General features: G+C 45.4%; 1 protein-coding gene across 1 annotated transcript in view; it reads left to right on the top strand.

Moving 5' to 3' along the window:
* LOC135546641 (roundabout homolog 2-like) overlaps window positions 1-25,307 on the top strand; it is a 651,734-nt gene that overhangs the window by 597,954 nt on the left and 28,473 nt on the right. The window contains 5 exon segments of the mRNA XM_064975230.1: window positions 2,109-2,151; window positions 9,512-9,639; window positions 15,357-15,629; window positions 16,981-17,106; window positions 22,956-23,115. Coding sequence (XP_064831302.1) covers window positions 2,109-2,151; window positions 9,512-9,639; window positions 15,357-15,629; window positions 16,981-17,106; window positions 22,956-23,115 — 730 coding nt within the window.

Raw genomic sequence — 25,307 nt, 5'->3', positions numbered from 1 at the left:
CGACAGATTTGTACCTTGTCAGCTCGGGGATTTCAACTTGCAACCTTCCGTTTGCTAGTCTACCGCTCTAACCACTAGGCTACCCTGCCTCCCAGGAAACTGTAGGAGAGATAGGAGAGAGAGAGATACTGTAGGAGATACTGTAGGAGAGAGATAGGAGATAGTAGAGAGAGATAGGAGAGAGAGAGAGATTCTGTAGGAGAGATAGGAGAGAGAGAGAGATACTGTAGGAGATACTGTAGGAGAGAGATAGGAGATAGTAGAGAGAGATAGGAGAGAGAGCGAGATTCTGTAGGAGAGATAGGAGTGAGAGAGATACTATAGGAGAGAGAGAGATACTGTAGGAGAAATATGAGGCAGAGAGAGATACTGTATGAGAGATAGGAGAGAGAGATACTGTAGGATAGTGAGAAATGAGAGATAGGAGAGAGAGATACTGTCGGAGAAAGAGAGATACTGTAGGAGAGATAGGAGAGCGAGAGAGAGATACTGTAGGAGAGATAGGAGAGAGAGATACTGTAGGAGAGATAGGAGAGAGAGATACTGTAGGAGAGTGAGAGAGGAGATAGGGATAGAGAGATGTGTTTCTTGCTAGTGGAATAAAGAGAAGTAGCTATAGAGTAATGGTGAGTAAGGAATGTCAACCATTTTCTTTTGAAGATCCACTGTCAAAGTATGTAAATAAGCTAGTGTGGTATGATTGAAGCAAAATAACAGTAAGGTTTTGAGGGAGTTTTCTTGCTTTAGGTCATTACTGTGTTGGGGTTGGTTTTTCACTTATATACTGCAACATGCCAGTGTACAGTTCCAGAATGATTGTGGTAAAAGTGTTTTGGTTGGTTGATGACAAAGTGAAGAGGTTGTCCTACCAGCAGCACTCTCTGTGTCACACTATCACTATTTTTTTTTTATCTCCTCTCCTCCTTTCTTCCTGTATTCTCTGAATACTTAATTTGGCCCGTGCCTTGGCTTGTTGGAAAATAAACCTGAGTGGAGGAGAGGAGTGAAGGAATGTTCAGTCCTCCTCCCTTTAATCTCCATCTAGGGAACAACATTTGGGTCTTTGTCAGCAGCTAGTAAAACTGTTGCAGCTCAGCGTAAGAGAACGTTTCATCTCTGCTCAACACGGATGATGACATTAAGACATCAGAAGACTGAGCGTGCAAAACGTCAATGGATCACAGGAAATGATTAAATAAGCCACATTACTATCAGCTCCTTCTCGACTCAAGTAGGTTTCTGTTTTTTCCTTCTCCCCCTCTGTCAACCGCACAGGGTGATTTCCTCTGTCATCCGCACAGGGTGATTTACAAAACTCTATGGTTCTTTCTCTCTTTATTTCAATTTCCTGTGATCCATTGACGTTTTGCACGCTCAGTCTTCTGATGTCTTATTGTCATCATCTGTGTTGAGCAGAGATGAAACGTTCTCTTACGCTGAGCTGCAACAGTTTTACTAGCTGCTGACAAAGACTCTTATTTATTATCTGTAGATGGCTTCTGAGAGTCATGCTAGTCAGTGTACCCTGCTGCTAGAGAGATCTGTAACTCACTTCCTTCCAGCCCCCACACATCTAATTCTACCTGATTAATGAGCCCTCTGCCTTTTCTAATCATTTTTATTTTGGCCGAGATTTAATCACAAATCTGATAATGATTCAAACCAAAAAATGGGAGATGAAATGAGTTTCTGTTCTCATCAAGCATCTTGTCTTTGAGAAAAACACATTACGTGTCACTTTATGCAAAGCAATGCAATCTGCTACCTTATTCACAGCATCCTTGTTATAATTTCCATGATAAGAATGGACACTGTGGGGCCTCTGCATCCCTTAGGGAAGCCATCAATATCCAGCCAGCTACAGAAGACACTGGAAGGACACATTGGGTGCAGTGGTGCGATCGTTCACAAGAATAATTCCTGATAATGGTTGGGGGCTAAAACCATCAGAACTCTCTCTGATCAACCGGTATTAGCGTTGGCAATGCAGCCCTGATGTGGTCATCAATGTCTTTGAAATTATATGAAAAGTCAAACATATTGCTTTGTCTTTTCTCTCCTTTTATGTCGCGGCGCTCCCTCTCTCGTCTCCTCCACTCTGACCCCAGTGACGTTCCAGCGTGTTGACGGGGGTCTGATGAGCAATGGAAGGTGAGTGGTCTACCCGTCAGTGTTCTATCAGGGACAGAGAGCCCTTCTCTCCACACATAGAGCCAAACGACACCACACCTGTCATCACTCTGCCAATCAAAACCAACAGCATACACAACACATCACCTCTATTCTGAAGGGCTTTCAAACCACCTCCATCAGACTGTGAAAACCCAGCAACCCAGTCAAACATTATGCTATAACATTATGCTTTAACATGAGACTATAACATAATGCTATAACATTATGCTTTAACATGAGACTATAACATAATGCTATGACATTGGACTGTAACATTAGGTTATAACATTAGGTTATAACATTATGCTATAACATTATACTATAACATGCTATAACATTATGCTATAATATTATACTATAACATGCTATAACATTATGCTATAATATTAACCTATAACGTTATGCGATAAAATTGACCTATAACATAATGCTCTAACATATACTAACATTATACTATAACATTATGATATAACATTAGACTATAATATAATGATATAACATTAGACTATAACATTAGTCTATAACATTAGACTATAATATAATGCTCTAACATATACTAGCATTATACTATAACATTATGATATAACATTAGTCTATAACATTAGACTATAACATAATGCTCTAACATATACTAACATTAGACTATAACATTATGATATAACATTAGACTATAATATAATGATATAACAGTAGACTATAACATTAGTCTATAACATTAGACTATAACATAATGCTCTAACATATACTAGCATTATACTATAACATTATGATATAACATTAGACTATAACATAATGATATAACATTAAACTATAACATAATGATATAACATTAGTCTATAACATTAGACTATAACATTAGACTATAACATTATACTATAACATTAGACTATACCATTAGACTATAACATTAGTCTATAACATTAGACTATAACATAATGATATAACATTAGACTATAACATTAGACTATAACATCAGACTGTAACATTATGATATAACATTAGACTATAACATTAGGCTATAACATTAGACTATAACATTAGACTATAACATTAGACTATAACATTATGCTATAACATTATGCTAACATTAACATATAACATTAGACTATACCATTTCTTATGACATTATGCTATAACATTATGCTATAACATTATGCTATAACATTATACTATAACATTATGCTATAACATTAACATATAACATTAACATATAACATTAGACTATAACATTTCTTATGACACCATGCTATAACATTATGCTATAACATTAGACTATACCATTATGCTATAACATTATGCTATAACATTAACATATAATATTAGACTATAACATGTCTTATGTCATTGTACTATAATATTAGACTATACCATTAGACTATAACCTTATGCTATAGCATTAGACCATAACGGTGTTATTATCAACAACATGCATCTAAAGCTGTGCTGACCTCTGTCCTGGACTTTGCACATCTTCACTATAGTACCCTTGGCTCATCTTCCTAAAGTATGTATTATGTCTGCGCTGCACTGAGCAAGCCTGCTCTAACGCTGATAGATGACTGATGGATCTATAGATAACCAATACCTGCGTGTTTATGTCGCACACAGATCTGTGTGCAAACATACATTCCTATCTCCATTCACGCATCAATAGATAGACTCATAAATCTCCCCCACAGAATTAGTAGAAACAATTTAAGCAGAGAGAGCTTTTATTTTGTCATTTATCTTCTCCTGCCGGCTACAGATAACCCAGAAGCCCCCTGGAGTGATACATTTGCCTGTCACTTTGCCAAGGCAACTGAGATCCGAGCACATGTAATAATGTCAAAATAATTACCCAGGGGAGAGGTGTGGAGGTATCCCTGCTGCACCCCACACAGCCTGCTCTCTCTCTGTGTGTGTGTGTGTGTGTGTGTGTGTGTGTGTGTGTGTGTGTGTGTGTGTGTGTGTGTGTGTGTGTGTGTGTGTGTGTGTGTGTGTGTGTGTGTGTGTGTGTGTGTGTGTGTGTGTGTGTGTGTGTGTGTGTGTGTGTGTGTGCGAGCAGTGTGTGTGCGAGCAGTGTGTGTGCTAGCAGTGTGTGTGCTAGCAGTGTGTGTGTGTGGGAGAGAGAGTGGTTGCAGAGAGTAGGGCCTATCTCAATAGCACCCGTTACTGAGCCTTTGTAGGGATTCAGGAGGCTCCCCAGAGGAGTCCGGACTTCTCTCTCTCTACTGCTCTGGTAGATAGGTAAATCCACACAGAGCTCACACACTCGTCTGAGATTCTAAACTTATTCAGAATCTGTGTTTCCGTGAGAGTTTGTTTTTCCAGGATTTAGTCTACTGTGTGTATATGTATATGAGTTTGTTTTTCTGTGTGTGTGTGTGTGTGTGTGTGTGTGTGTGTGTGTGTGTGTGTGTGTGTGTGTGTGTGTGTGTGTGTGTGTGCGAGCAGTGTGTGTGTGAGTAGTGTGTGTGTAGTGTGTCGATGTGAATGCTCGCCCATATTTCTGCCAGTGCCGCCAGCAAGCACTCAAAGAATTAACCACGCACACTTGCTTCATGTCTATTTTCATCTATTTTCTGTTGGTTCTGTGCCCGGATGATTTTCCTTCAGTTTATTTGTCTTAAGTCAGTGGGGGAGACATAAGCACCAGAGTGGTGGTTCTGATTCTCAAAGCCCTGGTCCCGGAGTCACTTGAATCGGAAGCCCTGGTCTGGTCGTTAGTCACTGTGGTGACATCAAATGGTCCTTGTCATCACTGTGGTGACATCAAAGCCCTGGTCCTGAGACATTAGTCACTGTGGTGACATCAAAGCCCTGGTCCAGAGTCACTGTGGTGACATCAAAGCCCTGGTCCTGGTCATTAGTCACTGTGGTGACATCAAAGCCCTGGTCCTGGTCGTTAGTCACTGTGGTGAAATCAAAGCCTTGGTCCTGGTCGTTAGTCACTGTGGTGACATCAAAGCCCTGGTCCTGGTCGTTAGTCACTGTAGTGACATCAAAGCCCTGGTCCTGGTCGTTAGTCACTGTGGTGACATCAAAGCCCTGGTCCTGGTCGTTAGTCACTGTGGTGACATCAAAGCCCTGGTCCTGGTCGTTAGTCACTGTGACATCCTGGTCCTGGTCATTAGTCACTGTGGTGACATCAAAGCCCTGGTCCTGGTCGTTAGTCACTGTGGTGAAATCAAAGCCCTGGTCCTGGTCGTTAGTCACTGTGGTGACATCAAAGCCCTGGTCCTGATGTTAGTCACTGTAGTGACATCAAAGCCCTGGTCCGTCACTGTTGTCAGCCCCTGCAGAGTGAGAGTGACCCGCCCAGTATCACAGGGAAATGTGTTCATTTGTTACCTGGGATGTTTATTGCATTAATTAGACAATAGCAAATGGAGTCGCGTCTGTTCCCAGCTCCTCATTGGCTGCTGCCAAATTGCCCTGACTGAACAAATCACTTAATCGATCACAGAATAAATGATTCATGGAAGATGAATAGGCTGCAGATTGCTACACTTGGATGGCTTGACTTTGGCTGCTCATGTGAAATTCATAAAAGGCTCATTCCTTCTACCCTGCCAATAGCGAGATGGTAATTAGGAGCTAGTAATAACTATCTCAACGCTGATCAATATTTTAGCCAGAGCAGATTCTATAAAGAGTGGGTTGAGCACAGCACAGCAGCCAACGGGTTGTGCCAACACTGTTACTATGGAGATCCCTTGATATGACAGGACTCAGAAGCTAAGTGACAGAAGCCTCTATGAACAGAAAATATCCAATGGAAATTCATGTTTCAACATGCCTTAAGTGTAATTGGATGTGCAGGCTTTTAGTGGGGGTTGTATTGACCAGTAGGCGTGCATGAACACAGTAGCATGAACGCGTCTGATCTATGTGGTTGTATTGGGATTAATATCTCTGGTCTGGCTTGTTTATGGCTCGTTGTGCATCAGGCATTCTGGGCGGTTGCTCAGGTTTCCTACCTTCCATAACAAACAGCCAACAAGTCTGACAGGAAAATAGTACAAATTCTAAATCTTATCTTGCCAAGACTGCAATACATCCCTGAACTCAACTAGGATTAAACGGAATTTGTCGAGGTTCCAGAAGACGTATGACCATTTCCCCCCAGAGTCGCAAAACACATATAACAAATACTCCCAATAGAAATCATTCTCATTCTAATTATCCTCTCCCGGAGCAGCTTCCTGTGATGAATACAAGGACGAGGCAGCCATTTCCATTGTCAACACCTTGTCTTCCAAATGGTCTCTCTGGTCTCTCTGCGCTGTGCTGCATGGTGGAGGGTTATCAGGTGTGTAGGTCTGGTACTGAGACAGTAGTATAGTATTTTTCTATATACAAGGTCTTTCGTGGTGCACTGTAGCTGCAGTCCACAGGAGAGAACACGGCCCTGCCTCTCCATTTCTCTCTTTCTTTGTCAACTGCCAGGAAACTGTAGGCTGACAGATGTTGAGAGTGAGGGAGGAAAGGAGGAGGGATGAAAGCAAGAGCTATATGTGGAAAAAAATAAAGGAAAATGGGGTTTATAAAGAGATGGGTTTGGAGGGAGAGGAAGAAAGGGGGGGGGGTGTCGCTGTGAGAAACAGAAGGGGAGGTGGTAGGGGAAGAGATGTATTACCCTATAAAAAGTGCATGTCTCTGATGCACAGCCATCAATTTGAATGACTCCTTCCCCCCGAGGGCCTGTTTTGGCATTCAGGAACCACGGCGAGGGCTCTTAGCTTGTCAGGGCCTCCCGCCTTCCTCCTGTCTCTGCAGCGCTGCAGTTCATTCAGGAACCATGGCGAGGGCTCTTAGCTTGTCAGGGCCTCCCGCCTCCCTCCTGTCTCTGCAGCGCTGCAGTTCATTCAGGAACCACGGCAAGGGCTCTTAGCTTGTCAGGCCCTCCCGCCTTCCTCCTGTCTCTGCAGCGCTGCAGTTCATTCAGGAACCACGGCGAGGGCTCTTAGCTTGTCAGGGCCTCCCGCCTCCCTCCTGTCTCTGCAGCGCTGCAGTTCATTCAGGAACCACGGCGAGGGCTCTTAGCTTGTCAGGGCCTCCCGCCTCCCTCCTGTCTCTGCAGCGCTGCAGTTCATTCAGGAACCACGGCGAGGGCTCTTAGCTTGTCAGGGCCTCCCGCCTCCCTCCTGTCTCTGCAGCGCTGCAGTTCATTCAGGAACCACGGCGAGGGCTCTTAGCTTGTCAGGGCCTCCCGCCTTCCTCCTGTCTCTGCAGCGCTGCAGTTCATTCAGGAACCATGGCGAGGGCTCTTAGCTTGTCAGGGCCTCCCGCCTCCCTCCTGTCTCTGCAGCGCTGCAGTTCATTCAGGAACCATGGCGAGGGCTCTTAGCTTGTCAGGCCCTCCCGCCTTCCTCCTGTCTCTGCAGCGCTGCAGTTCATTCAGGAACCATGGCGAGGGCTCTTAGCTTGTCAGGGCCTCCCGCCTCCCTCCTGTCTCTGCAGCGCTGCAGTTCATTCAGGAACCACGGCGAGGGCTCTTAGCTTGTCAGGGCCTCCCGCCTCCCTCCTGTCTCTGCAGCGCTGCAGTTCATTTGGAGTCTCCCTCCATGGGACAGCTCTTCTCATTAGAACCTGTGGCTCTGTGGCTGAGGGAGAGACTGACTGCAGAGTGCCCATTACCTGACAATGTCCTGGGGCTCTCCCATACCCCTCCCCTCCCTCTCCTCTCCCCAGGGCCAGCACATCACGTTACCTCACTGAAGCAGAGACAAAAGCTCTGTTAGGCATGAGGCACGTCACAGCTTTTAAGGGTGCTGGGCTGTAGCACTGAGCGTGTCAGAGACTGAGACAGAGACTGAGACAGAGACAGAGACAGAGACAGAGACAGAGACAGAGACAGAGACAGAGACTGAAGGGCACTAGCAGTGGGGTGTTGTTGTGCCGTGTTCCCTCTAGCAGAAGCCATCCGGTTGATCATGTGATGCTGCCTGTCTGACCGACCGTGGCAGCCAGCCATTTCTCAGGAATAAGAGAGGGAAAGCTCTAGCTTGCTGCTGCTGCTGTGGAGACCTTGAACAGCTCAGTTCAACCTCTCATTCCACACTCTGCCGGATGCTTTTGTCTGTAGACAAACAGCACTGTCTTTGAATCCTCTCCTTATCCTGGGCAGAAAAATAACACTATTGATACATTTCTAGATTATAGTACATTCAGTAGAAAATATGAATCCATCTGTATGGTTCAGCCATTGGAAACTAGTGTGGTACCAATGTACTGACACACAAACAAAGACATTTAGCTCCATCTCTCATATCTCATCTAGTTCCATCTGTGTTGCCCGTGGTAACGAGGCTGAGACGTGATTGTACAGTAAAGTGGCCCTAAAGGCCTCCCAGCAGTCACCCGTGACAGGTTCAAGTCCTAATGGGAGATTTTGATGGCCCCCACACCCATGGGAGTGACTCCCAACACCTGTTAAATGGAGCCAGCCCCGGTACATCCATCCATCCCACAGGCTGCAGCAGCCCACAAGTTGATCTGGGAGAGGGAAGAGGGTTTCGGGCTGGGTCTGGAGGACAACCACTCAACTAAGGCATCACCACAAGGGGTTGATGGGATCAATGGATGTTAATGAACAAGGTTATCTGTGAATGTGTCTATGTGGGGGAGGAAGAATGATGTGCGTCTATGCAGTGTGTGTGTGTGTGTGTATTAATGTGTGTGTGTGTGTATTAGGTTGTGTGTGTGTGTGTGTGTGTGTGTGTGTGTGTGTGTGTGTGTGTGTGTGTGTGTGTGTGTGTGTGTGTGTGTGTGTGTGTGTGTGTGTGTGTGTGTGTGTGTGTGTGTGTGTGTGTGTGTGTGCATTAAAATGTTTGTGTGTGTATTAATTGGCTCCCGAGTGGCACAGTGTCTGAGGCACTGTATCTCAGTGCTAGAGATGTCAGTACAGACCCTGGTTCGTTTCCAGGCTGTATCACAACTGGCCGTGATTGAGTCCCATTGGGTGGTGCATAATTGGCCCAGCGTCGTCCGGGTTAGGGTTTGGCCCGGGTCATTGTAAATAAGATTGTGTTCTTAACTGACTTGCCTAGCTAAATAAAGGTTAAATATAAAAAGAATAGTGTGTGTGTGTGTATTAATGAGTGTGTGTGTATTATGTGTGTGTGTGGGTTGGTGTTATTGTGTGTGTGTCAGAGTGAGACAGCAGGACAAAAGGACAGATACAGAGCAGTGTTGCCTGAATGAATTCTAACTTTAAATGAGAGCCACATTGTGTACATACATCCAGTTTCTGAATTATCTCATTAGTACTACTTTTTTTAAGACAAATTTTACCTATTACTATTCTTAACTATGACCATTTTCCATGTGTAACAACCCCTGTGTCTCCTCATAGCCGACCAGGCCTGCTGAATGCCAGTGACGCAGGCTACCCGTGGCTGGCTGACTCCTGGCCTGCAACCAGCCTGCCTGTCAATAGTGGCTCCGGGGGACCCAACGACCTCAGTAACTTTGGCAGAGGAGGTGAGAGATCTGGATCTGTCCTATACTAATATATATCTGATCAACCGGATATATAGATATATATATATATATATATATATATATATATATATATATATATATATATATATATATATATATATATAGAGAGAGAGAGAGAGAGAGAGAGAGAGAGAGAGAGAGAGAGAGAGAGAGAGAGAGAGAGAGAGAGAGAGAGAGAGAGGGTCTAGTCAGGTTATAGATGGTGGTCTACACCACCACCATTTCCTTACCTTGCCCCTCGACACACCATATGTCCTGAAACATCTCCATACTTTTCTTTTTATAATTTTATAGAACTCAAATTCCACCGGGACAATAATGTCATTAACCTGGCGTACATAGAAAACACATGAATCAAAGTCCACTAGGTCAGACTGATTAATGATGTCCCTTAACAGCTCCACTGAGCCTGAATGAGGCTCCTCCCCATTTCTGTGTTTAATCAAATTCATTGTACAATTCCTCTCCCCACCGACCACCAGGGTCTCCTCAGGAGCTACCTGTGAGAGTTCCTGTCTAAGACACCCAAACATAAGTCCCCTCTCCCTCCCTGTGTCAGGCCAAAACCCCTGTTATTCATTTCTGCTTTTACTAGAAGCAGTCTACCCCTACATACCTCATTTGAGCAGCAAATTGTTACATACAGGTCCCAGACCCAAAAAGGACTGTCACCCCTGCACTAACATTTCTTCCATGGCTCAGCAAAGAAAGAGACCAATAGCATGGCTCAAAAATCCTGTGCCAGAAAAAAAATATGAATCTAAACAGCATCTATAAGTAGACCTTTACGCACTGTTGTGACCCACTTCCTCTACCTAAAACGTTCCCTGGGTGAGAGGAATCCATGCCTCTCATTTTTCATAGCATGCTGTACTGGACTTAAAACCTTTCCCAGAATGCAAGGAAAGCATTAAGATGAACGTTGTCCCTTATTGTTTCATTCAGGAACCTTGAATGTTCCCTCACCATGTACTTTGACCCCTCTGCCTGACTGGCTGTCAGCTCTGGACCCATCAAGGAGGAGTCTGAAAAGAAAGCCTCCTCATCGTCCTCTTCCTCAGACTCACCTTCATCTTCCTCATCTCCATCTCCCATCTTGACCATCTGCACTTTCTCTGTGGTCAGAAAGGCAAAGGTTTCTTGGTGCCTTTGACCACCCCCAGCCTCATCTACACCACCATCTATAACCTGACTAGACCCAGCCTCATCTACACCGCCATCTATAACCTGACTAGGCCCAGCATCATCTACACCACCATCTATAACCTGACTAGACCCAGCCTCATCTACACCACCATCTATAACCTGACTAGACCCAGCCTCATCTACACCACCATCTATAACCTGACTAGACCCAGCCTCATCTACACCACCATCTATAACCTGACTAGACCCAGCCTCATCTACACCGCCATCTATAACCTGACTAGACCCAGCCTCATCTACACCACCATCTATAACCTGACTAGACCCAGCCTCATCTACACCACCATCTATAACCTGACTAGATCCAGCCTCATCTACACCACCATCTATAACCTGACTAGACCCAGCCTCATCTACACCACCATCTACAACCTGACTAGACCCAGCCTCATCTACACCACCATCTACAACCTGACTAGACCCAGCCCCATCTACACCACCATCTACAACCTGACTAGACCCAGCCTAATCTACACCACCATCTATAACCTGACTAGACCCAGCCTCATCTACACCACCATCTATAACCTGACTAGACCCAGCCTCATCTACACCACCATCTACAACCTGACTAGACCCAGCCTCATCTACACCACCATCTACAACCTGACTAGACCCAGCCTCATCTACACCGCCATCTATAACCTGACTAGACCCAGCCTCATCTACACCACCATCTATAACCTGACTAGACCCAGCCTCATCTACACCGCCATCTATAACCTGACTAGACCCAGTCTTATCTACACCACCATCTACAACCTGACTAGACCCAGCCTCATCTACACCGCCATCTATAACCTGACTAGACCCAGCCTCATCTACACCACCATCTATAATCTGACTAGACCCAGCCTCATCTACACCACCATCTATAACCTGACTAGACCCAGCCTCATCTACACCACCATCTATAACCTGACTAGACCTAGCCTTATCTACACCACCATCTATAACCTGACTAGACCCAGCCTCATCTACACTACCATCTATTACCTGACTAGACCCATCCTCATCTACACCACCATCTATAATCTGACTAGACCCAGCCTTATCTACACCACCATCTATAACCTGACTAGACCCAGACTTATCTACACCACCATCCATAACCTGACTAGACCCTTCCTCTGCTGCCTGTGTCTCGTGGCCCCCTGCACATTGACCTTGATTTCTCCCTTTGGCGCTCACCTTGTCTAAGGCCTTTATGTGGGCACGCAAAGCTCTTCCTCCCCAAATCCCCACACTCAAAGCACTGCAGGCTATCTGTGCTGGCAAACCCCACGTAGAGTCCCTCCCCATGTCTCACTTTAAAATGCACATTTAACTGTTGCTCATTGTAATTCAGAAACATGAACACTTGCCTCCGGAACTAAACAAAATGCTTAACGGCATCTGAAAACCTGCCGACGGTACACAAAAACCACTAGAAAACTTACCAAAATGATTCAGCTCCTTACAGATTTGATCATCCGTAATAAACAGAGACAGATTCACAACTACCACTCTCGTCAAAGGAGTTGAAAGTGGAGAAATCGGCAGCAACACATCCCTTACAAATTTTACACTGGTAATTAGCCTGCCCACTAAATTTACTATATTCATGAACACAACCAGAGCTTTGTTCATTCTGGATGCAGAATATATAATTCCAGCTCATACCTGTTCACCGACCGCGAGCAGAACCTCCTCCACCTTAACTCCATTCTCAGGAACACAACAGAATCCATGCCGTATCGACAGCATCTCCTCCGCGCCAGGCTGAGAAGCCATCGCACACACCACACCTTCCAAACCCCAGGAAACTAAAACTCCATCCTTTTCCCTAACTTTGAACAAAACCAGTGGGTACCGCTTCACTAACAGAAGAATTGAAAGAAAACACCAAGGAAAGAATCAAGAAAATTAGTAAGGACTAAGCCCTCCACATGGTCTCTAAACTACAAAACACTCCCAGCATGCACTGAGAAAGAGTGACAGGAGAGAGATACAGGAGACATAAGAGAGAGGAGAGATAGAAGGGATAGTGGAGAGATATATAATAGATAATAGGGAGAGGGAAGAGGTAGGGGAGAGAGAAGAGAGAGACGAGACAGAGGAGAGAGAGACGAGACAGAGGAGAGATAGAAGGGAGAGAGGAGAGATATATAATAGATAATAGGGAGAGGGAAGAGGTAGGGGAGAGAGAAGAGAGAGACGAGACAGAGGAAAGAGAGCGAAGAAAGAGAGGGGAGAGAGAAGCGAGAGAGGAGAGATAGTAGATATAGTATGAGATGATATATGCTGATCTGACTCCTCTACTGCTCTTCTGTACTGTACCCTAGCTCAGATGATTCATCATGTCCTCCTCTCACCTCCTAGCTACCAGCCCCACAAAGATGTAAACCTGTTTGCATATTGCATGAGTGTTTTTGGATATACATTTACATACCACATCAGAGTGAGGCTAGCGCGCTAGCAGCAGGGTATAGGCACTGTCACGGCTTGAATAATGGCAAACAGTCCAGCGTAGTGTCATCAGCCATACCTCAGAAGATGAGGATGTGAGACAAGATGGAGGAAATGTAGGGAAGGGGGGTGGGTAAGTGAGAAAGGAAGAGAGAGAGAAGGGAGGGGGAGAAGTATAGAGAGACAGAAACAGAGAGTACACAGTGGCAGAATACCTGACCACTGTGACTGACCCGAACTTAAGGAAAGCTTTGACTATGTACAGACTCAGTTAGCATAGCCTTGCTATTGAGAGAGGCCACCATAGGCAAACCTGGCTGCTGCCCACAAAATGAGGTGGAAACTGAGCTGCACTTCCTAACCTCCTGCCCAATGTATGACCATATTAGAGACACATATTTCCCTCAGATTACACAGATCCACAAAGAATGCGAAAACAAACCCGATTTTCATAAACTCCCATATCTTCTGGGTGAAATACCCAAGTATGACATCACTGCAGCAAGATTTGTGACCTGTTGCCACAAGAAAAGGGCAACCAGTGAAGAACAAACACCATTATAAATACACCCCATATTGATGCTTATTTATTTTCCCTTTTGTACTTTAACCATGTGTACATCGTTACAGCACTGTATATATATATATAATATGACATTTGAAATGTCTTTATTCTTTTTAAACTTCTGTGAGTGTAATGTTTACTGTTAATTTTGATTGATTCTTTATTTCACTTCTGTATATTATCTACCTAACCTGCTTTGGCAATGTTAACATATGTTTCCCATGCCAATAAAGCCCCTTGAATTGAATTTAGAAAGGAGAGAGAGAGAGAGAGAGAGAGCAGGAGGGAGAAAGTGAGTCAGGGCGAGGGGGAGGGGGAGAGAGAGAGGAGAGAGAGAGAGAAAAATGGGGACTGAGAGAGAAAGAAGGGAGGGGGGAGAGAGAGAAATGGGGCAGGAGGGAGAAAGAGAGTCAGGGGGGGAGAGAGAGGAGAGAGAGAGAGAGAGAGAGAGAAATGGGGAGGGAGGGAGAAAGAGAGTGAGGGGGAGGGGGGAGAGAGAGAGAGGAGCGAGTGAGAGAGAGAGAGAGAGAAGTGGGGAGGGAGGGAGAAAGAGAGTGAGGGGAGGGGGAGAGAGAGAGAGAGGAGCGAGAGAGAGAGAGAGAAATGGGAAAAATGGGGAGAGAGAGAGAGAGAGAGAGAAATGGGGAGGGAGGGAGAAAGAGAGTGAGGGGGAGGGGAGAGAGAGAGAAAGGGGGGATGTGAAAAGATGGTCCAGGGCAGCCGGTCGTGAAGGACAGGGCCAGCTTGACTGCGGACTCTTCTGCCGTGGCTCTACATCATCTCCCCTTCACTGGGCGCTCAAACCCTACAGTACTACTGAGGCTCTGGGCTCACTTACACACACACACACACATGCAGAGTGGCACCATTATCCCTCATTGGCAGCAACAAAGGGAGGAGGGAGACAGGAAAACAGAGAGGGAAAGAAGCAGGCTCAGAAGAGAGGGAGAGAGATAGGGGAGAGAGAGATATAGAGAGGGAGGGAGGGAGAGAGAGGTTGGGGGTAGGGAGAGGGGGGGGGGTGAGAGAGAGAGAGAGAGAGAGAGAGAGAGAGGTTGGGGGTAGGGGGGGGGGGTGAGAGAGAGGCCCAAGGTTGTGAAGTCAGCCACTGGAATTAGAATGCATGAATAAGTGGGGATGGATTTTTCAATGAGATGAATATGTTAAACTGGATGTTAAGAGCTGAGTTGATGTCAAAGCGTTGAGATGCTCAGGGTAATTCCCTCAAACCCCTGGGACTGTTGCTGACTGAACCCAGGGTCACTCTGACCTGATTCATAGTTAGACATAGACACCACTCCACTCCTAATCTATCTTGAAGAGCAGCCTTGTTCATCAATGACTCTAAACATCACTTTACCTTTCTATTTTCTATTCAAATATAATTATAGTTGATGTTCACACAGTATTTGTCATTGAAGCCCACACCACAGTCTTCTAAACTGACCCGTATTCTCTCTCCCTGTGTCTCCTCCAGACACCAGTAGTAATGGTGATAAGAGTGGCACCATGCTGTCTGACGGAGCCATCTATAGCAGTATAGACTTCACCACCAAGGCTAACTACAACAGCCCCAGCCAGGGCTCCCAGGGAGCCACCCCCTATGCCACCACACAGATCCTTCACTCCAGTAGCATCCATGAGCTGGCCGTGGACCTCCCCGAGGCCCAGTGGAAGGCCTCCATCCAGGCCAAACAGGAGATGGCCAACCTGGGGTACTCCCTGCCTGACAAGAACTCCTGCAACAACAGTGAGTGGGATTGTGTGTGTGTGTGTGTGTGTGTGTGTGTGTGTGTGTGTGTGTGTGTGTGTGTGTGTGTGTGTGTGTGTGTGTGTGTGTGTGTGTGTGTGTGTGTGTGTGTGTGTGTGTGTGTGTGTGTTGGAAGGAAGGAAGGAAGGAAGGAAGGAAGGAAGGAAGGAAGGAAGGAAGTGTGTGTGCACATGTCATACAGAAGGTGAGACTTCTCATATTTCCCTGCCATGCGAAATCCCAACTCAACTCAACACAGCCCTGTGATACATGACAATATTAGCCTTAACCATCATGGCCTCACTCCTCCTACTGTGAGTGTATGACCCCAGTACAAATCACTGCTGAGTCAGTATGGAGTGTTTCATATGATACCCCAGTTCACCCCTGTTTATAAGCCATGGGGTTACTGTGACCTGACAGTAGTTTGGACTTTAATACTCACAATCTGTCTCTGAAGCCCATTCCAGCTCCACTCCACCCAGACCGCCTGATTCTGTTTTAAGGACTCATTTCCCCCTTGCTGCCATTCAGTCTTGGTCACTTTCCAAGGTTAAATAAACACCTGATGAATGGCCAGGGAGCTAGATTAAAGCATCCATTTTCTCCAGTTTTGGATTATGTTACTTCCCTCTCTCTGTTCTAACTAATTGCCTATCCTCTTTAGCACAACTAATATTAAAAGTAATTCAACTTAATTCTAATGGATTTTATAGAGGACTTTTCTGAAAGTCTTGTGGAGATTCCTGCATCAGGACTAATGAGTTTTCTGAGACTCTTCCTATATTGTCATGGTCTCATTCTCTAGAGGTTTAAAGTAGATTTGTTATATTGTTTGTGCCCATAATTTAACTCAATACCCGATCCTTTACCGTCTTATTTTAAAAGTAACATTTGATTGTATCTCAAAACAGTGTTACATTAAATAACTTGCACCTGCAACAAGTGGATTTATCTCTCCCATCTCATGAATGGATAATCACTTGGATTTCTTCCAAAATATTATTTTCCTCATATTTTTTGTTGTCAAAGTCAAAAAACTTTATACATATAAAACCCCCCAAAATGATGCGTCACGAACAAAGGCTAAATGTTTCACTGAGTGAATGTGACTGTGAGTGGGTGGTGGGTGGGTGAGTGAGACAGTGGGTGAGTGAGTGATTAATGTGAGAGAGACAGAAAGAGAGAGAAAGAAGAGAGAGAGAGAACAAATGTCAAGATGGCTGACAAGAAGAGGTGTGCATGAGTGGAGAATGTTCACTGCTTGCCTGCTGATCTAACTGCATGTTCTGCATGTGCTTCAGCCAATCACCTGATGCCACTGTATATTTTTACCCTTTAACCCCACTAGCACTCCTTTTCATTCCTGACTACCGATTGGCCGAGGGATTGTCTAATAGAATGCCACACAACCAATCACAAGATTTCAGCACCACCAGCTCTCACAACAGCTCAGACCGAAGCGGCAGTCTATCAGGTTGGTTTCTGATGTGGCAAGGCAGGGATGTGACTGGTCTTCCTACTCTCTTCAACATTCTGGGATAACTCAATGACTGCCATTTAATCCACTGTATCAGTGATTGACTTGTTAATAGCTTTATTGATCTCTTTTGCATGTGCAAAACCCACCGTCTGCCTTTATGAACCCGCCCCTCCTCCTCACCACTGTTATTTTGCTCCCACTGCTAATACTCACAACTAATAAACGATGCACGCATTTACAGGCCGGCGTTGATCGCTGACATCAACCACATTGTCAAATGTGCTGTCTAGATGATGTAATGTTATGTGCAGCAATGATCCTCTATTCACATGCAGTGAAGTGCTTTGTCCTCCAGATTAGATTAGAAACCAGCTCTAATCTTCCCTTTAAAGAGAGGAAGTGAGGATTTGTACTATTAGAACAGGGCTGACTCCATCACGGCTGGGCCTTGTAACAGGCTTTGTCTCTCACCAGGAGCTTGAGAGCAGATGAGAATTTGGGCAACGGGACTCCTTCAGACAGTTAGAGTGGTGCATTGTGAGACCACACACACACACACACACACACACACACACACACACACACACACACACACACACACACACACACACACACACACACACACACACACACACACACACACACACACACACACACACACACACACACACACACACACCATCTGAGATGCTTGGCTGACTAAAATGGTGAGAATGTCTCCCATTTTCCCTCTTCTAATGGTTACTGACCACAGTAAAACCCATGTACTGAGAATTTTATAGGGCACAGAGGCAGCCCCCCTCTCTACCTCCCCTCCTCTCCTCTCTACCTCCCCTCCTCTCCTCTCCTCTCCTCTCCCCTACCCTCCTCTCTACCTCCTCTCCCCTCATCTCCTCTCCCCTCCTCTCCTCTCCCCTACCCTCCTCTCCCCTACCCTCCTCTCTACCTCCCCTCCTCTCCTCTGCCCCCTCTCCCCTACCCTCCTCTCCACTCCCTTACCCTCCTCTCTACTCCCCTCCTCTCCCCTCCTCTCCTCTCCCCTACCCTCCTCTCTACCTCCTCTCCCCTCCTCTCCTCTCCCCTCCTCTCCCCTACCCTCCCCTACCCTCCTCTCTACCTTCCCTCCTCTCCCCTCCTCTCCTCTCCCCTACCCTCCTCTCTACTCCCCTCCTCTCCTCTCCCCTACCCTCCTCTCTACCTCCTCTCCCCTCCTCTCCTCTCCCCTACCCTCCTCTCTACACCCCCTCCTCTCCCCTCCCCTCCTCTCTGATTTCTAATCCAATGCAATGGCTGTCCGACATTAGGCTGGAGAGGAGAGGCAGTCTGGAGTGGTCATATCTTCCACCTGACATAGACACAGGCATCCCATAGACCCCAGCCAGGTTAACAGTCAGTCACTCTGCTGGAGGTAGAGAGGAAGAGATGGCACAGGAGAGGAATGGCACCATTTTCAAAACAATCAGATATACACTACTGTTCAAAGGTTTGGGGTCACTTAGAAAGGTTTTGAAAGAAAAGAAAATGTTTTGTCCATTAAAATGTCCATTAAAATAACATCAAATTGATCAGAAATATTTCTAAGTGACCCCAAACTTTTGAACAATCGTGTATATATCAAAGGAAGGAGAGAGAGAGATGCATTCTGTAGTGCTCATATGAGAAATGCAGATAGAGGCTCGTTTTGCATCAACACAGAGAGGCCAGGGGACAAGAAGCCCTTGATTATGTTAAACTAACATGTGTATTTCGTTTGATAGCCTCAGGGTATCTTCCCTTGAAATGTCAGGGATTTAGAGCATATTGGTCCTACTAATTAAATTGACCTGTATAGGAATTCAATTGGGACTGTACCTTTGCACTTCCCCCTCCGTGGTAGACCGTAAGAAATAATATCATTCCAGAGTGTACTGTGCACTGTGAGGCATTCTATACACACTGGTTTGATAAGGGCCCTGGTTGAAGTGAAACAGCATCCTATTAAATATGCATTTATCTAATTTATCTCTATCCATCTGTGGCTTATCTCTCTATATGCTGCAATGTTTCTCTACGAGGTCTAAACCCTACAGGAATACACAGCATAGTTCTAACAGAATAACGTATTATAGGTAAAGAATTTCAATGGCCAGAGGTTGGAGTCAACTTTGAAGTCAACTAATGAAAAACTAGACGTTTGAAAAGGAATGAAGTGAAAAGAGCAGCACAGTGCTTCGCTTCAAGGAGCTGGGGGAGGAAATAATGAACGTCTGAGATAGGAACCAGATGAAGAGGAACAGAAATAGAGCAGCTTTCAGGGTAGCGTGGGTCTCCACTGGGGATGTGGTGGTGTTGCTCATTAACATCTACACTACTGGAGGAGAGGAGAGAGGAGGAGAGCAGGAGAGGAGGAGAGCAGTAGAGGAGTGAGGAGGAGAGCAGGAGAGGAGAGCAAGAGAGGAGGAGAGTAGAGAGGAGGAGAGCAGGAGAGGAGAGCAGGAGAGGAGAGCAGGAGAGGAGGAGAGTAGAGAGGAGGAGAGCAGGAGAGGAGAGCAGGAGAGGAGAGGAGGAGAGGAGAGCAGGAGAGGAGTGAGGAGGAGAGGTACTAGCTAGTGAGCTCCATGATCCCTGTATTATCTCATTATGGAGCCCTGGAGAAGGGTTATGTTCTCACTGTTCTTAGAGTGGTGTCATTCATCCCTACTTTCCCCCTCTCCTCCAACTTTAGACTGCCCCACTCCTAATGAGCTTCATGGCTCAGGGCTGTAGGTGGCTCAGTTTTGATGATCTAGTCTGCTGCATCATCCACCCACATACCAAACACATTGGAATGATTTCACAAATAGGCACACTTGCTCGTTATCTGTCCATCAGGGTATTCCCCCATGTGTCCTATCTCATATAGACTTCCCTCTCTACTGTTATTATAAGTCCATAATACAGTGGTATTCAAGTATTCTAAGAAGGTACTTCCCTGAAAATCCAGTCTGATCTATTCTCTCAGTGCCATGTGTTTAAATCTGGATGTGGAGTTCTTTCTTCTGGACTCTCCTTTCTGAGGCTCTGCCTGTGTCTCTCACTCAGCGCTGAGGCACTAAATAAACACAGAGACAGTTCAAGACCTCCGCTTGTCCCCACAGTTATAGACTGGGAGGGAGCGCCCAAACCAGGCGGTATAAATACCCAGCTCCACATCTAAATATAGTGGTAGATCCTTTTGAAGACAGGCCCTGTGTTCGTCAGAGAGAAAATGGGTCTGCTGTGTACTTCCTGTGTAGTTTTTAGCCATCCTTTCCTCCATGGCACAGGCTCATTTACAGCACTGATGCCTGCTCTGGTGAGGAGGGAATCGGGTTGATTGAGCAATCACGCCAGATCACCATTTATTGGGAAAAGTTGAGTGTCGCCCAGAGGAACGATTAGGAAACCAAATTACTTTGACTATACTTCCTGCCTTGGGCTTACTGCTGTTATTTTATTACTCCCAGTCTTTATTAGACCATCCTCCTGCCAGTACTAACCTCTCTCTCATGTTCTGCTGCAACATTGTTGCAATCCAATCATTTTTGACAGGAACATTTCTGCCTGGTAACAGCTACAATTTTATAGGGAAAATGGTCAAATGACACAATTCTCCATTTACTGCTCGAGCAATATGCTGTATTTTCTCTGTTTCTGATGTCAGCCGTACTGGATCACAGAGATTCATTTCCCCAAATATCCCTGAGTGTTGATGAAAGGTATTTTTTGATGACATTGATCTAATTTATAGCCATGTCCAAGTCTGGACAGTCTATTAGATTACATGGTGTTGCATGGCACAAAATGCAGGGTTCCCTGAAATGTAGCTTTATTTGTGGCTCTGAGCAACGTGACAACAGGCCTTTGGCAGTGAAGCTTAACCAACAGATGACAGGTGCAAATGTACACAAGAGGCCTCCAGGGATGGTTTCCACTACTCTGTATGTGTGGCTGACAAGGTCAACTGGGGAGTATTTTCTGGATTGAGGTGTCCGTTCTCTGACCTCAGACACACATACAATGCTCATAGAACACCTACACAAACACACACATGCTACAGATATGCTATGGTCACAGATACATCTTCAGATATGCTATGGTCACAGATACATTTCCAGAAATGCTATGGTCACAGATGCATCTTCAAATATGCTATGGTCACAGATACATCTTCAGAAATGCTATGGTCACAGATGCATCTTCAGATATGCTATGGTCACAGATACATCTTCAGATATGCTATGGTCACAGATACATCTTCAGATGTGCTATGGTCACAGATACATCTTCAGATATGCTATGTTCTCAATATAGGGGACTCATGCTCATATGTCCTCTATGTAGTGGTAAGCACAGAGGCACCACAGCAAAAATAGCCCGCAGCCTTTTCCTCTCTATAACAAGTGATCTGAGGCCTGCGGACCACACTGAGGACAGCTGAGAAAGATAACAGTGGGCTTTAGATTTCATTGTGGACCCACACCTCTAGTGAGATATTTCATTGTGGACCCTCACCTCTAGTGAGATATTTCAATAAGGACCCACACCTCTAGTGAGATATTTCAATATGGACCCACACCTCTAGTGAGATATTTCATTGTAGACCCACACCTCTAGTGAGATATTTCAATATGGACCCACACCTCTAGTGAGATATTTCATTGTAGACCCACACCTCTAGTGAGATATTTCAATATGGACCCACACCTCTAGTGAGATATTTCATTGTAGACCCACACCTCTATTGAGATATTTCAATATGGACCCACACCTCTAGTGAGATATTTCATTGTAGACCCACACCTCTAGTGAGATATTTCAATATGGACCCACACCTCTAGTGAGATATTTTACTGTGGACCCACACCTCTAGTGAGATATTTCATTGTAGACCCACACCTCTAGTGAGATATTTCATTGTAGACCCACACCTCTAGTGAGATATTTCAATATGGACCCACACCTCTAGTGAGATATTTCATTGTAGACCCTCACCTCTAGTGAGATATTTCAATATGGACCCACACCTCTAGTGGGATATTTCATTGTAGACCCTAACCTCTAGTGAGATATTTCATTGTAGACCCTCACCTCTAGTGAGATATTTCATTGTAGACCCACACCTCTAGTGAGATATTTCAATGTGGACCCACACCTCTAGTGAGATATTTCAAGATGGACCCACACCTCTAGTGAGATATTTCACTGTGGACCCACACCTCTAGTGAGATATTTCACTGTGGACCCACAACTCTAGTGAGATATTTCATTGTGGACCCACAACTCTAGTGAGATATTTCATTGTAGACCCACACCTCTAGTGAGGTATTTCACTGTGGACCCACACCTCTAGTGAGGTATTTCATTGTGGACTCACACCTGTAGTGAGGTATTTCACTGTGGACTCACACCTGTAGTGAGATAGGGACACTGAGGGATGGCTGGAGGACCGGGATCCACCCTCTGCTTCTTTACTGCTGCTCTCTCCCTGTTTCTATGGAGATTTGAGTAACTTCAGCAAATCAATCAATGGAAGCATGCTTTTCAGTAGTTGGCCTTGAGGTTCTTCTGTATGATGCTGCTGACAGGCACGGCTCGTTGAAGCTGTTTGTTTGAGAATGTGGATGACTTTTAGAAGTAGGTGTTGAAATGACCTGTTTCGAAATTAAGGAATGTTCAGCTTTATATGTTCAGTCATTTTCTGTTGGCAATATCTGCTTGTTAGACTGACAGTGAATACTGCACATAGCCACCCATGTTATATGGTTTTATAGATTTTTTTAGTAATTGAATTCTTCATGTTGTCTGAGTCAATCTCCAACTCGCTCCGTCTCTGCTGTCCATAGGTGGTAAGGGGGGTAAGAAGAAGAAGGCCAAGGTTGGCACCAAACCCACCAAGACTAACGGCTCCAGCTGGGCCAACGTGGCCCTGCCGCCTCCCCCTCTACACCCTCTCCCTGGCACCGAGATGGACCACTACCCCAACGAGCACTATGAAGGAGTAGGGTACGAGCCACACCCACCATAACATACACTCTATACATTCATGGATATGCAAAACAGTCCACACTCTGCCCATACAGTCCAACTAGATTAGTCCACACTAATTTGAAAAATTATATATATCTATCATTGTCTGACCCTTCATACAGGCTTAGCCAATTGTACGCTCCCTCAAAACATGAGACATCTGTGGCGTTGTGTAACAAAACTGCACATTTTAAAGTGGCCTTTTATTGTCCCACACCTCTAGTGAGATATTTTATTGTGGCCCCACACCTCTAGTGAAATGGGGACACTGAGGGATGGCTGGAGGACCGGGGTCCACCCAGCATAAGGTGCACCTGTGTAATGATCATGCTGTTTACTCAGCTTCTTGATATGTAACACCAGGTGGATGGATTATCTTGGCAAAGGAGAATTGCTCACTCACAGGGATATAACCAAATTTGTGCACAACATTTGAGAGACATAAGCTTTTTGTTAGTACATTTCTGAGATGTTTTATTTCAGCTCATGAAACATGGGACCAACACGTTACATGTTCATATTTTTGTTCAGGATAGAAACACTCACACATAACATATCCTTTAACTGTGCGTCTCCCTAGTTGAGGCGTGCTGTCCTCTCACCCTCATCTCCAGTTTGTGAGACTCATCTGGTTTAATAGGCTATCTGGCAAATGAGGAGTCCTCTGAACTGTAAATCTGAGCCTCTTAATGGCCGCAGATTAAAGCAGTTACATCCTGTGGTGTGTGCACTGACAAATTTATTCAATGAACATTTTCTTTACAACTAGTATTATTTCAGCATGTATAAGCATCGTTATGGGAAACTAAAGAATCCCTCCACTGCTCCACTTACGGCTCATATCTATAAAATCAAATCAAATCAAATTGTATGATTCACATGCACCGAATACAACAAGTGAAATGCTTACTTACAAGCCCCTAACCAACAGTGCAGTTTCCCCCAAAAATATGGATAAAAATAAGAGATAAAAGTAACAAGTAATTAAAGAGCACCAGTAAAAAATGACAATATATACAGGGGGGTGTTGGTACAGAGTCAATGTGCAGGGACACCGGTTAGTTGAGGTAGTATGTACATGTAGGTAGAGTTATTAAAGTGACTATGCATAGATGACAAAAGAGAGTGGCAGTGGTGTGGTGTGGAGGGGGGAGGGCAATACAAATAGTCTGGGTAGCTATTTGACTAGATGTTCAGGAGTCTTATGGCTTGGGGGTAGAAGCTATTTAGAAGCCTCTTGGACCTAGACTTGGTGCTCCGGTACTGCTTGCCGTGCGGTAGCAGAGAGAATAGTCTATGACTAAGGTGACTGGAGTCTTTGACAATTTTTAGTGCCTTCCTCTGACACCACCTGGTATAGAGGTCCTGGATGGCAGGAAGCTTGGCCCCAGTGATGTACTGGGCCGTTCCAATACCCTCTGTAGTGCTTTGCGGCCGGAGGCTGAGCAGTTGCCGTACCAGGCGGTGATGAGATGAGTCAGGATGCTCTCGATGGTGCAGCTGTAGAACCCAGGCCAAATCTTTTCAGTCTCCTAAGGGGGAATAGGTTTTGTCATGCCCTCTTCACGACTGTCTTGGTGAGCTTGGAACATGTTAATTTGTTGGTGATGTGGACACCAAGGAACTTGAAGCTCTCAACCTGCTCCACTGCAACCCCGTCGTTGAGAATGGTGGCGTGCTCAGTCCTCTTTTTCCTGTAGTCCACAATCATCTCCTTTATCTTGATCACGTTGAGGGAGAGGTTGTTGTTCTGGCACTACACAGCCAGGTCTCTGACCTCCTCTCTATAGGCCATCTTGTTGTTGTCTGTGATCAAGCCTACCACTGTTGTGTCATTGGCAAATTGAATGATGGTGTTGGAGTTGTGCCTGGCCATGCAGTCATGAGTGAACAGGGAGTACAGGAGGGGACTGAGCACGCACCCCCGAGGGGCCCCTGTGTTGAGGATCAGCGTGGCGTATGCGTTGTTACCTATCCTTACCACTTGGGGGAGGTCCGTCAGGAAGTCCAGGATCCAGTTTCAGAGGGAGTTGTTTAGTCCCAGGTTCCTTAGCTTATTGATGAGCTTTGAGGGGACTATGGAGTTGAACGCTGAGCTGTAGTCAATGAATAACATTCTCACATAGGTGTTCCTTTTGTCCAGGTGGGAAAGGGCAGTGTGGAGTGCA

This window comes from Oncorhynchus masou, chromosome 9 (assembly GCF_036934945.1).
Source record: "Oncorhynchus masou masou isolate Uvic2021 chromosome 9, UVic_Omas_1.1, whole genome shotgun sequence".
Taxonomy (NCBI): domain Eukaryota; kingdom Metazoa; phylum Chordata; class Actinopteri; order Salmoniformes; family Salmonidae; genus Oncorhynchus; species Oncorhynchus masou.
The sequence above is the reverse complement of the archived record's forward strand: the minus strand, read 5'-3'. Positions and strand labels throughout refer to the sequence as shown.